Genomic DNA, 12007 nt, shown 5'->3' with positions numbered 1-12007 from the left:
TTTATTTGGTCACCTTCCTTTTCTTGTTTTGGTTAATTGATTATTCCCCACCTGTCTCCAGTTCCCTCATTACCTCCTGTGTGTTTAAATACCTGGTCTGTTCAGTTCTCCCTGGTCCGTGATTGTATTGTAACCTAACCTCAATGTGCATCTAAATGTGTATGTAACTTAATGTATTTGTATCTTAACCTATTGTGAAGTTAATGTGGTGTTGTGTATAGTCTGTATTCTCCGTCGTCATCCAGTAAACTCCTCATTTTGATCACTATCCTCCTCGAGCACTTTGTCTTACGTTTAGCACACACCCATACTTGTAACAGAATCACGGACCCAAACAGTATAGTTTAGTTAGCAGCGTTTTCCAGCAGTCCGTCTCCTGTGCCTGGAGCACAGGAGACTGGAGGACCATACCAGGGACTTACCCACTTCCCCGACCGCTCGCTCTCTAACTTCTTCTACACCGGCCTGAGCGAGCGGTGTAAGGCACGCCTACCAGCGAACGATCCCTGAGAGGATTTCGCCGCTTTTCGGTGCTGGAGAAAAATGGATCTTCATGGACCATCTGCACCGCCGAAGAGGATATCTCCAGCCACACTCCCGACCCAGAGACCAGCCAGCCACCATCAAGCCGCACGGAGCCAGAGCCCACCGCAGCCGCAGAGCCCGAGCCAATCACCGACAGGGTGCAGGACCTCGAAAAACGACTGACCAGGTGTGTGAGCCGGCAACACCGTGCATCGTGGGAGTCTTAGTGGAGATCGAGGGCGTGGAGGAACGCCCTGCCCACACTTCCGCGACTGAGGGTGAGCTGTATTCGGTCTCGGGAAATAATATGGAGCAACTATTGGATCTAATGGGCTGGTCTATGGAGGTGATTCCTGAATCCCCTGTTTGTCCGCTGGTGAATTTTCTGTTTCTCCACTGGTTCCGCCCAGCTCTGAATTTTCTGTTTCTCTGCTGGTTCCACCCAGCTATGAACTTTCTGTTTCTCCGCTGGTTCCGCCCAGCTCTGAATTTTCTGTTTCTCCACTGGTTACGCCCAGCTCTGAATTTTCTGTTTCTCCACTGGTTCCGCCCAGCTCTGAATTTTCTGTTTCTCTGCTGGTTCCACCCAGCTATGAACTTTCTGTTTCTCCGCTGGTTCCGCCCAGCTCTGAATTTTCTGTTTCTCCACTGGTTACGCCCAGCTCTGAATTTTCTGTTTCTCCACTGGTTCCGCCCAGCTCTGAATTTTCTGTTTCTCCACTGGTTACGCCCAGCTCTGAATTTTCTGCTTTTCTGCTGGTTCCGCCCAGCTCTGAATTTCCTATGTCTCCTGTATTCCCTCCCAGCCTCCCTCTCCCACCTCCTCCTAGACCTGCCAGTTCCCCTGCTCCACTTCCGCTGGTTCCTTCCAGCCCTGATCCTCCTGTGTTTCCTCCCATCCTTCCTCTCTCTCCTCCTCCTAGACCAGCCAGTTCCTCGACCTCATCTCTGCTGGTGCCAGTCAGTCCCGCAGCTCACCCTCAGTCCGCGCCATCTGGGCGCAATGGTTCGCCGCTGGACTGCCAGTCTCCAGCTCCGCCTTGGCGAGTGGATTCCCTGTCTCCGCCTCCAGCCTCCGAGCCCTGGACTCCTCCTCGGTCCTTCGACCCAGCGGCTCCGCCTTGGCTCTTAGCTCCCTCGTTTCCACCGTGGCCTGTCATCCCACCTGCTCCACCGGGCTCCCTCATCCCTCCGGCTCCACCTTGGTCAGTCGTCGACCATCTGCCGCCTCGGGACTCCATTCCTCTGGCTTCACCTCGTCACTCCATCCCTCCGGCTCTGTGAGGCTCCTCCTTCCCTCTGGTTCCACCTCCATCCTCAGTCACTCCGGCTCCACCTTGGTCGCCTGAGCCTTCTGCTCCACCTAGGCCCTCCGGATCCTCGGCTTCACCATGGCTCTGCAGCTGTGCTGCTCCATCTTGGGCTCCTCACCCACCAGTGCAGTCTCCGCCTGTCGGCCCCCTGGTGTCGTCGACCCCTTCTCCACCATGGCTCCTCCCGCCATCGACTCCACCGTGGATCTCCGTCCTGGCTGGTCTCTGGAGGACCATCTGGCTCCTCCTGCTCCGGGCTCCTCCATCCACTCCGCCCTGGTCCCTACCTCCATGCTCCCTCTTCACCTGCTCCTTGCCTGCTCCACGCCCGCCTCCAGAACCCCCACCCTCCCTCCGCCGGTATTCCTCTTGTGGTGTGAGGACGCACTGTTCCGGGAGGGGGCGAACTGTTACGTTTATGAACTTTCTGTTCCTTTATTTGGTCACCTTCCTTTTCTTGTTTTGGTTAATTGATTATTCCCCACCTGTCTCCAGTTCCCTCATTACCTTCCTGTGTGTTTAAATACCCGGTCTGTTCAGTTCTCTCTGGTCCGTGATTGTATTGTAACCTAACCTGAATGTGCATCTGAATGTGAATGTAACTTAATGTATTTGTATCTTCACCTATTGTGAAGTTAATGTGGTGTTGTGTATAGTCTGTATTCTCCGTCGTCATCCAGTAAACTCCTCATTTTGATCACTATCCTCCTCGAGCACTTTGTCTTACGTTTAGCAAACACCCATACTTGTAACAAAGGGTAATCCACAAAAAATTTAATAAAATAAATGAACATTTAGGACATTAAACATTTATATGTACATAGATACACTATTTAAGTCATCTAACATATAAGATGGCTTTTTATTTGTATTTTGTGTAAATTAGCTACAATTTGACGTTGTCTCATCATTGTATTTGTGATATTTAAATATAACTTTAAAAAAGTAATATGTGTAGTTGATTATGGTTCTTATGTCACTCATAATTTTTTTGAATTACAGTTGATTACAACTGGATCCCATAATCAGCAATCACCAAGGGAACTGATACTTTCGTAAAATATGTCATTTTTAAGAAAACTATTTTTTTTATCAGAAAATATAATTAAATTATACACCAGCATTTTAAAGTTTCCAAAACTAAGGTGTAGCTTCCAAATCACAGCAATTGTTCCCATTTCAGTTCAACTCACAGTTGAGGAAGAGTGAGAATCAGCTAGTTGTGAACTCCAGAACTGATTCACTGACTCATTGAGTCTGATTCAAACCAGCAAGTTTGAGGCTGTTTCAGTAATCATTTTAACCGACTCCTATTAAAAAAAAAAAAAAAGGTTCAAAGGCGAGTCAATAGTTTGCGAATCGGACTTCACGGCTCATGCTGTGTTTGTACAGTAGTTGCACACAGGAAACAGTGGGAGTGGGGTGCACTCTAACCAGATGATATCTAAATCTCATATTGGCCCCACACAAAAAGCTTTCCCAACAAGATTTTAAGTTGTTTTTGCATTTCTGACCTTTGTGTCCTACACATAACATGTCAATTAAATTTTTTTTCAACATCCTATGTGAAAATTAACAGTCAATTTCCATTTAAACATCTTAAAAGCCATATTTGCTTTCACTAGTTGATACTGATATTGGTATACTAGTTGATGTGAGAACTGATATAAAATAAATAGCAAATTATTATAAAAATTATGTTTACAGCAATTTTATATGGAGTACAACATCATGCAGGACACATCAACTTTCAAAATAAAGAAACAAACACAAACACATGCAAACTCTATAGATAAAATGTGCTCTTGTGGCAGCGTGACCTCACTCTCGCTTTGTCTGTCTGTCTCTGTATTTCTCTCAGACACATTTATGTACAGCTGACCCACTTAGAGCTTTTAAAAATGGTTAAAATCATTGAACGTGCCCAAGCAGAAGAGAGGCGCAAAACAAGGCTAGACTCTCCACACCCTGCTGGGAAGACTGCTGTGGATGTGTGTGTGTGTGTGTTTGGTGTTGGCATGCAATATTTTCTCCCGTGTATATAACCAACCACCCCCCACAACCCACTATTTCAGCCTTGAAGGAAGGACATGATCACACAAAAAAAGAGAGAAAAGAGAGCGATACATAAATTTACATACCAACAGAGTGGAGATCAGTGTTAATTAAAATTAAAATGATAAAAATAGTTTTCGTTGAATTAAATAATGGTGTAATAAAATAAATTACAAATATTAGATGAAAAATGTAAACTTATTTCAGTAAGTCATCAAGGCAACAATGTATTTAAGTATTAAAATTACTAACTAACACTGAAATTAAAATAAATTAAAGCTAATATTTATATAAATATAAAATGAAATTACACAAATACTAAATCACAGAACAAAATTACTAAAACTTACAAAATTAAAATGAAAACTGAAAATATAAAACAAGATATTTGAAGCTAAATTAATAAATACTATTATATTTTAATAATACTACAACAACACTGGTGGAGATTATTAATGGTGGGAGAGAGAATGTCTTTGTGCATGAATACATGAGTACAGTCAGACTAAACCCAGCAGTTTATCATACAGTATATACACTTTAGTCAAACTAAAATTCTCAAATTCAAACAAACAGACCCAGATCTTCATCTTGGTCCAGCATGCATACACAATAATCACTGACTTCAGTGCTGTGATTGCTTCAAATGTTCAGTTATGCTCTGTGTCATGTACTTAGAGATGATGACTGCAGTTTGACTTTCAAAAGTATCAACATCATTTTTTCATAAACAAAACATTTCTCATTCAATTATTCCAAAGCCAAGTCATCTAAGGACTTTAAGAAGAGTTCAAAGTTGATACTGAGATAGCACAGTTCCTAACTGATTCCTTATGAATGCAACTCTCTCCAGAAAACCACGTCTCCACATTGCTTTGATATTACACAAATGCTTTCCTTCTGACCTCAGAGTCACTTAAACATCAATTTAGCACAAGTGAAATGACATCACAAATGTCTGTAGTCACATAAACCAATCAGCTAAAGCCACACCTGGGGTTCTTCAGCAACCACTTAAACACACAGAGAGGTAGATAGAAGCAGCTATGCTGGAGACATGACAGCACACACCACAGACACAAATTAGGCATGTTTATAGCCTGTAGGCTTTGTGTGAGAGTGTGTGTATATTCAGTACATGTGGTCAAGAGGATACGGGGTAAAAAAAAAAAAATTCACTACTGCTGTGAGGGAAATTAAACATTCTCTCTCTTTCATTTTCTTTTCTTTCTTACTTTCCCGAATGGTGAAGTCTCAGAGAGGTTTCAAAGGTAAAAAAAAAAAAAAAAATACAATCTCACTTCTGCTTTTGAGCTCACAGAAAAACAGACTTCCTCCACAAACTGTAAGCATGACAGCGAGAGAACAGAGAGTGGTGTTCAGTAGGAGGAGGGAATCCCCACCTGAGTCAACGACTACAAGAAAGCTGCTCCTGCTGGGAAAATACCTGTGTTGCTGTTGAGTTCTTGTGAATCATGAGTCTTGATAACAAATCAAACTTTTGTTTTCTACTCTATTGCGCTCCTCAAGGAAAAAGATGTACATGGTTTATTTATTAAAATTAAATTATAATCTCGGCTCAGAAAAATAAAATATTGTGAGTTGAGTATTTAAATTTGGTTTAGAATAAAACTGAATTAGATCGTCTTTGTGAGTGTGTGAGAGAAGGAGAGAGAGAGAGAGAGAGAGAGAGAGAGAGAGAGAGAGAGAGAGACAGTTTTGGGGGATAGAAGTTTTGAATCCCTCTTTAGTTTGCAACCATGCATGTGAAGTCACTAAAGAAACCGACCCCCTTTTCTCTTTCTTCCTCAATCTCAGTCTCCTCTAAAATTCATTATCTTTTATTGGTGTGATGAAAGAGGACTACTGGGCTGAAAGAGGGGGACTCTGTCTTCAAACAGACCGCCACGCATGAGACAGAATGCACAGCCGCACTTTGAAACTCTATAGGCACACACATTTACACACACTGCCTTTCTCTCTTTAGCATGGATATACAAACACACACAGTCACAAAGCCTTTGCTCTTTGCTGCATAAACAAACACATATTTTCACTTCAGAGCAAAAAATTTATAGAACTCAAGATCGTCTCTTTTTTTCATTCAAGTAATGATCTTTTTAGACATGACACAGTAACAAAACAAAGTAATTTTGGCCCTATCCTAATTAACAGAGATGGACTGAGCATGTTCAGCCTTTTAGCATGAATGCTAATCGCATAAAAGACTCACATTCCTTCATTCTCTGCTCAGCTGTCCATTCAATTAACCTTTGGAGCTTCCTAACTGCCCCTCTTATACACACATCAGAGTTGGAACACCCACTCCCCTCCCTTCCCATGGTACACACCACAGGGTGCCCACTCCATCTTTCTCCCCCAGTATGAAGTGAGCATACCCAAAGCTAATGGAAAAACCAGGGCTGTAATTCCGTCTTCTTATATCTTTGGATTTTTAATTGCTTACTTCTAAAAGTCCTGTTTAAAACATAATTCTTTTGACACTTTTTCAATGCGCTAAATCATCTATCGACTATATAAATCAAGAATTTTGAAGATAACAACAGATGCATCACAGTCTTAGGAAATAAATAACAGCTACAGAAGTCATCTATTGCTTGCACTTAAAAGTAAAGTGTCAGTTTCGTGCCACTACTGACACCAAACAGAATCACAAAAATAAAATTGTGTACCCCGCCCCACCCGCTCCCATCTTCAAAATAATTGCTTAATTTCATTTGTCTCTCCACATTTACCTGGGATAGATGAAAGTAAAATGTTCTTGCCTCACCTTTACACTATAGTGATACTTGTACTGTATTCAATTCTATTTTCTACATTTATAAAACACAGTAATTTAGACATAAAGAAAAAAGCTATTCCTGAAGGTAATGAAAGATCACATTAAAAGTAGATTTTTATACTAGCTGTCTGGCTTTATATAATTTGTGAAAACAAGCAAGCAATGTTACTCACATCTCTGCAGTGAGGCACAATACCACCAGCAGGCATGCCCCTTTGCACACGCTGTGGCAAAAGATGTCCATGTCCTGTGGCTGATGTGGGTGTCGTGGGCTGCATGCTAGCATTGCGGTATGCTCCCACAGTCAGAGGACCCGGTTTGGTCACAGAGGGATTGGGGTCAAAATGACGTAACGGCTTGGTGTTGTTGAAGGAGTATGGTTCTGGACCCATACCAGCTGTGGTGGTCTTGTTTAGTTGCAGCTGTGAGGGTTTTCCCTGTGCCTGCATTAGGAGCTTGAGGCTACTGGTTGGCTGGTTGGATGTGATGGCCTTGAACAGCTGACTAGACATTGCAGGTGCTTGAGTATTTTGTGAGTTGAAAACAAGTCCTTGTGTGGGAGGTTGTGTTCCTGGTTGGCATTGCCCCGCTGGACTTGGATGTTTATCTGGTCGGTAAGGAGGCGATGGTCGAGTGTTGTTTGATGCTGGGGCCACACCAGGAAGAAAACTTGCCTGAGAACCTTGGATTGCAGTGCCTGAAACTCCTGGTGGGGCATTTCCAGACAGAATGCTGTTTTGGGGGCTGAATGGGGGCTGAGCAATTGCTGGGCTAGCCAGCTTTTCTGGCCTGTAGGGTGGTGAAGGTCTGGTGGACGGGGCTGGAGCCATGCTAGAGATAAGAGAACTCTGGGGGCTCTGAATATTACCTGCTGGGCTGAAAGGCTGCTGATGTGGTGATGAGTTAGGCAGTTTATCCCCTGGTCTGTAAGGTGGAGAGGGACCAGCCCAGGAAGTACTCTGCTGGCCCAATCCAGACAACCCTGACTGTGCAGGTGGGGGACCTGCACTGTTGTTGGAATGATGCTTACTATTCGATGCCATCTGCTGAAGCTGTTGGGCTCGGGGCATGTCATGCCAGTTGGATCCGGGCCGGCTTGATAGGGCAGCAGAAAGCATGGGCGAGCGTGCTTGATTTTGCCCTTGTGAAGAGGAGGAGGACAAGGGTGATGCTGAGAGGGGAGACAGAACTGTTTTGGAAGGGTGTGGTAGAGTATATGGTGCCCCAGCAGGACTTGGACCCACCTGAGGCGACCCAGCTTGAGAGAAACCAGGGGACTGAGTGAGGTGGGCCTCCAGGTGGGACTGTCTCTGTGGAGACCTTTTGGGGGTGCCATTACCCTCCAGGTGGACAAAACCTCCAGCACTACTTGCCTGGTCATCACTTTCTTTTCCTAAGATCTTCTCAATATCAAGTTCAGGTAAGGAGGGATCAGGGTTCTTTGTAAGTTCATCCAAAATCTCCTGCAGTTCTTGTTCCACTGAAGGAGTGGCTGAACTCCCATTTGGGTTGAAGTTGCTTGTCAAGCCCCCTGAGCCTCCCCCAGTCTTTTGTGTTGATCCAGGACTAGCATTTGTGGGTACGGAATATGGCGACCCCAAATTGTTGTTGTTGCTGTTCAGTCGATTAGCTTCCAGAGGGCCCCCCTGGTTGTCCATCCCAGAAAAGAACGGGGGCTGAGGGTAGCTGGGGCCCATGTCCAAGGTGACATCTTCCAGACATAGACGTTTGCCACCTCCCTGGGTTATAGACGTGTCAGAGACCCCGTTTAGTAATGCAGAACTCTCAACGGCCCCAGTCAATTTCCTCTTCAGGGCTCCTGGCAGCTATGGAGACACAGAAAGGCAAAGCCTTGTTATCACGGCAAGTTGCTTCAAGGAAAATGGAAAATTATACATACATATATACATACATTAGACTGCTGACAAGATTTGTGTAATGTTATGTGACAACTTCTGGAGACAAAATCTGGACATTCATTCACGTTTCTCAATATATATTTAGGTTTTTAGACAACAACTTGATTGTTACCACAAGTCAACTGGTCTGTTACTTCCCACAAATGGACTGTAGGGATCTCAAGGCTCTATCTTTTAAACCCTACGAGTATGAATGCCTATTTCCAAAATGGGCTTTTTGGGTCTGAGCCTTCCAAGGCCCAGCTGTTGTCCAATGGTGCCAGAAGTGGGATCATCCAGCAGACCGTTTCCATTAGTGCATGGGTCAACACTGCGAAAGCCTTCTCTCTTACCCCATCCTCCCCAATTCTAGCCCTCTGGAGAGCCCTCTTAACGGATTAAGACTAAAGAGCCGCCAATCAAAAGCGCTTCATTCACATTCAGAATAAAGATGTTTGCAAACTTGCAAATCACATAATATAAACGACAGAGCCTGGGGATTTGTTTTAGATGTGTGGCCTCCAAGGAACTCCTTTTACCAAACCAAAGCATTGAATGAAACTTAAAACAGAATGCTGGTAAACTAAAATAGCATGTGTTCATTCTGGTCTTACAAAATCAACCAAAAAAATCAGGTACTAGCAGTGTCAGTTCATGAGAAAAACATATTTTTAGGCTTTTTTCTTTATCTTTTAAGAGGCTATTGGACTCCCAAATGGGAGGCACAAAAAGGAGAGCGAGAGAGATATGGGTGGGGGGGGGGCAGTGTATTGTTGGACTTTAGACCCAGTGCAGCTTGAAATGCTGTGTGTTCCATGGCACTTTAAACCTTATAGAAAAATTGAGAGAGAGAGACAGAGATAGAGTGATGAATGAAGAGAGACCTCCTAAGAAATGGATTCTTGACAGGATGAATAATTTACTGTAACATTCCACCAGCAAAAGAATGTGCAGCATTTTTTCATTCTCGTTTCTCTGCATTTTCTCTTTTTTTATGAGGATCTTGACACCATTATCCATTTTTAAGCTCCTTTGAAGACTTGTAAAGGCAATTGGAAAAACAGTTACAGAATATTGCCTTGTACATATCATATAGAAGAAACATTCTTGACAGCTCTCTACATTCTATCCGCCTAGATTCGATACAGGAATGTATAAACACTACACCTCACACCCTTCCCAAAAAGCTGGCTTGTGGACACTACTAGTCCACTTCCTACTAAAGCTCTCTTCCCTCCTTTCTCTTCCTTCATCCCCACATTACCTACCCCCTTTTTATATAGGAGGTTTTCCACATAGATTCCTCTCTGACTAGAACAATGGAACTCCGGAGACACACCTTCCCCGGCATCGCCATGCTGTCTGCGCAGTCCACCCTGCTGTGCATGTGTGTGTGTCTGTGTTTTAAAAAGAGACAGTGTGGACACTTGACGGAAGAGTGTCTGTGCATGTGTAACAGAATATGAATTAATGCAGCCTTCATTTTAGAGCCTATATTCTCACTGACACACACGCACACACAATCCTCTCTTTAATGGATGCCAATTTCACCCTGAGTAAACACATCAATACAGACACATCGACTGTCTCTCTCTCCCTCTCTCTCTCTGCTGGAGGGACGCCTTTCATTCGGTAGCGATCGGATTTGCCCCATTATGACTGACACAACCATCTGTCAGCACAGAGCTCTGGCAAGAGAGAGAGAGAGAGGGAGCAGACCTATCATCCACACTGCTGTGCATATTCCTCATAATTATGGCTGGTAAGGCATACATCTGATTGCATTGCTCTGATTATCATTAAAGCTGCACTGAATACACACACACACACACAAACAATCACACATACACACACACACACACACAGAATGCTGAACAAACAGAATGGTACAGTGATGAGAGGGGATTAGTAAATTAGTGCAGTCTGAGTGTGTGTAATGGTAGATTTCAATAATTGGGTTGATGGATTTGGTTGGTATTGAGATTAAAATAAAAAGCATCAAATGTTGTTTTTTGCTCTTGTTAGAGAACACAGATGCAGGATGAGGAGAGTGTGTGCAAGAAAAAGAAAGATAGAGATACAGAGTAGGGCAGAGAGAAGGTCTGTGCCAAGTGAAACAGAATGGGAGGGGTCTGGAGACACTTTTTGCGCATATAAACAGAGTTTCGTCTAATAGACCAACATAAACACACCTAATGTGTGTGCATATGCCTGTGTGCGCTGGAAAACACAGTCATCCTGTCATACGCTCACAAAGACAAACACCCTCAAAGAGGTGCTGAGATAGAGGTACTTTACTGATCCTTATGGGACAATTAAACCCAGAAATGTCATTGTACAGTCAACTTTCTTTCTTCTATGGAACGCAAAACACACATTTTTGATTAACATCTTGGCCACTCTCTCTTCAATATAGTGAAAGTTAATGAGGACTGGGGCTTCCAGGATCTAAAAGGTCAAAAAAAGCATCATAAAATAGTCAGTAAAAGAAGTAAACGTGAAGAGAGGTGAGGCGGGGTGAAAGAAAACGTCTCAAGGTTACGTATGTAACCCTAGTTCCTTGAAGGAACGAGACGCTGCGTCGAAACGCTTTTGGGGGAACGTCCCTGACGAGACCGACTCTGAATATCGTGTGCAATCAGTCCATCGGAAAGGCGTGACGTCACGGGCGGGGTGACGTAGCGACCAGGAAGCTATAAAAGCACGTGCCGTGCAGCTGGCTTCAGCTTCGAGTAGGGAAGCAAGCGCCGGCAGGGGTGCTGGGAGTATGGCTCTGCGACGCAGCGTCTCGTTCCTTCAAGGAACTAGGGTTACATACGTAACCTTGAGACGTTCCTTTTCAGGAACTCGAGCTGCGTCGAAACGCTTTTGGGGAACGATGTGCCCACGCTGCCAGACTTCCAAATCCCTGCCTAGTGTGTAGTCAAAAGAGCACAGCTAAGACGAGAGAACAGAAGAGCCCGGCGTGGCTCGCATGTCAAGATCGTAAAATCGGACAAATGTGGAGGGCGTGGACCACCCCGCAGCGTTGCAGATGTCCAAGAGGGACACACCTGCTGAGAAGGCCTTGGAGGCCGCCATACTCCGAGTAGAGTGAGCCTTGGCCCCCAAAGGAGGGGGAAGACCAGAGGACTCATAGGAGACGTTGATAGCCTCGACTATCCAACGACTAAGGGTCTGCTTGGTGGCAGGAGAACCCTTGTTAGAAGGACCGTAGCAAACAAGCAATTGGTCTGACTTTCTCCACAGGGCAGCTCTGTGGACGTATGCGTCCAGTGCTCGCACTGGACACATACAGTTTAGCTTCTCTTGGTCTGGCTCCCGAAAGGGAGGAGGACAGAAGGCCTGCAGTACGATAGGTTGTGGTGTAACAGAGGGAACCTTCGGAACGTAACCCGCTCGAGGGTATAAGA

The 12007-nt window shown here is 44.5% G+C and overlaps 1 protein-coding gene across 2 annotated transcripts in view; it reads right to left on the bottom strand.

Annotated features, from left to right (window-relative positions):
* Positions 1 to 12007, bottom strand: part of LOC132104016 (trithorax group protein osa-like) — a 68261-nt gene that overhangs the window by 17926 nt on the left and 38328 nt on the right. Inside the window, exons 1-2 of one of the 2 annotated variants that reach the window (XM_059509187.1) lie at positions 8801 to 8848; positions 6870 to 8522 (exon numbers count right to left, since the gene is read on the bottom strand). In XM_059509187.1, coding sequence (XP_059365170.1) covers positions 6870 to 8393 — 1524 coding nt within the window. In that variant the 5' untranslated portion in view covers positions 8394 to 8522; positions 8801 to 8848. Of the gene's footprint in view, positions 1 to 6869; positions 8523 to 8800; positions 8849 to 12007 lie in introns of those variants that run through there. The other variant, XM_059509178.1, reaches the window with a different exon arrangement.

Source organism: Carassius carassius, chromosome 2, assembly GCF_963082965.1.
Source record: "Carassius carassius chromosome 2, fCarCar2.1, whole genome shotgun sequence".
NCBI classification, from domain to species: Eukaryota; Metazoa; Chordata; class Actinopteri; order Cypriniformes; family Cyprinidae; genus Carassius; species Carassius carassius.
This window is presented reverse-complemented; position numbering and strand designations above follow the sequence as displayed.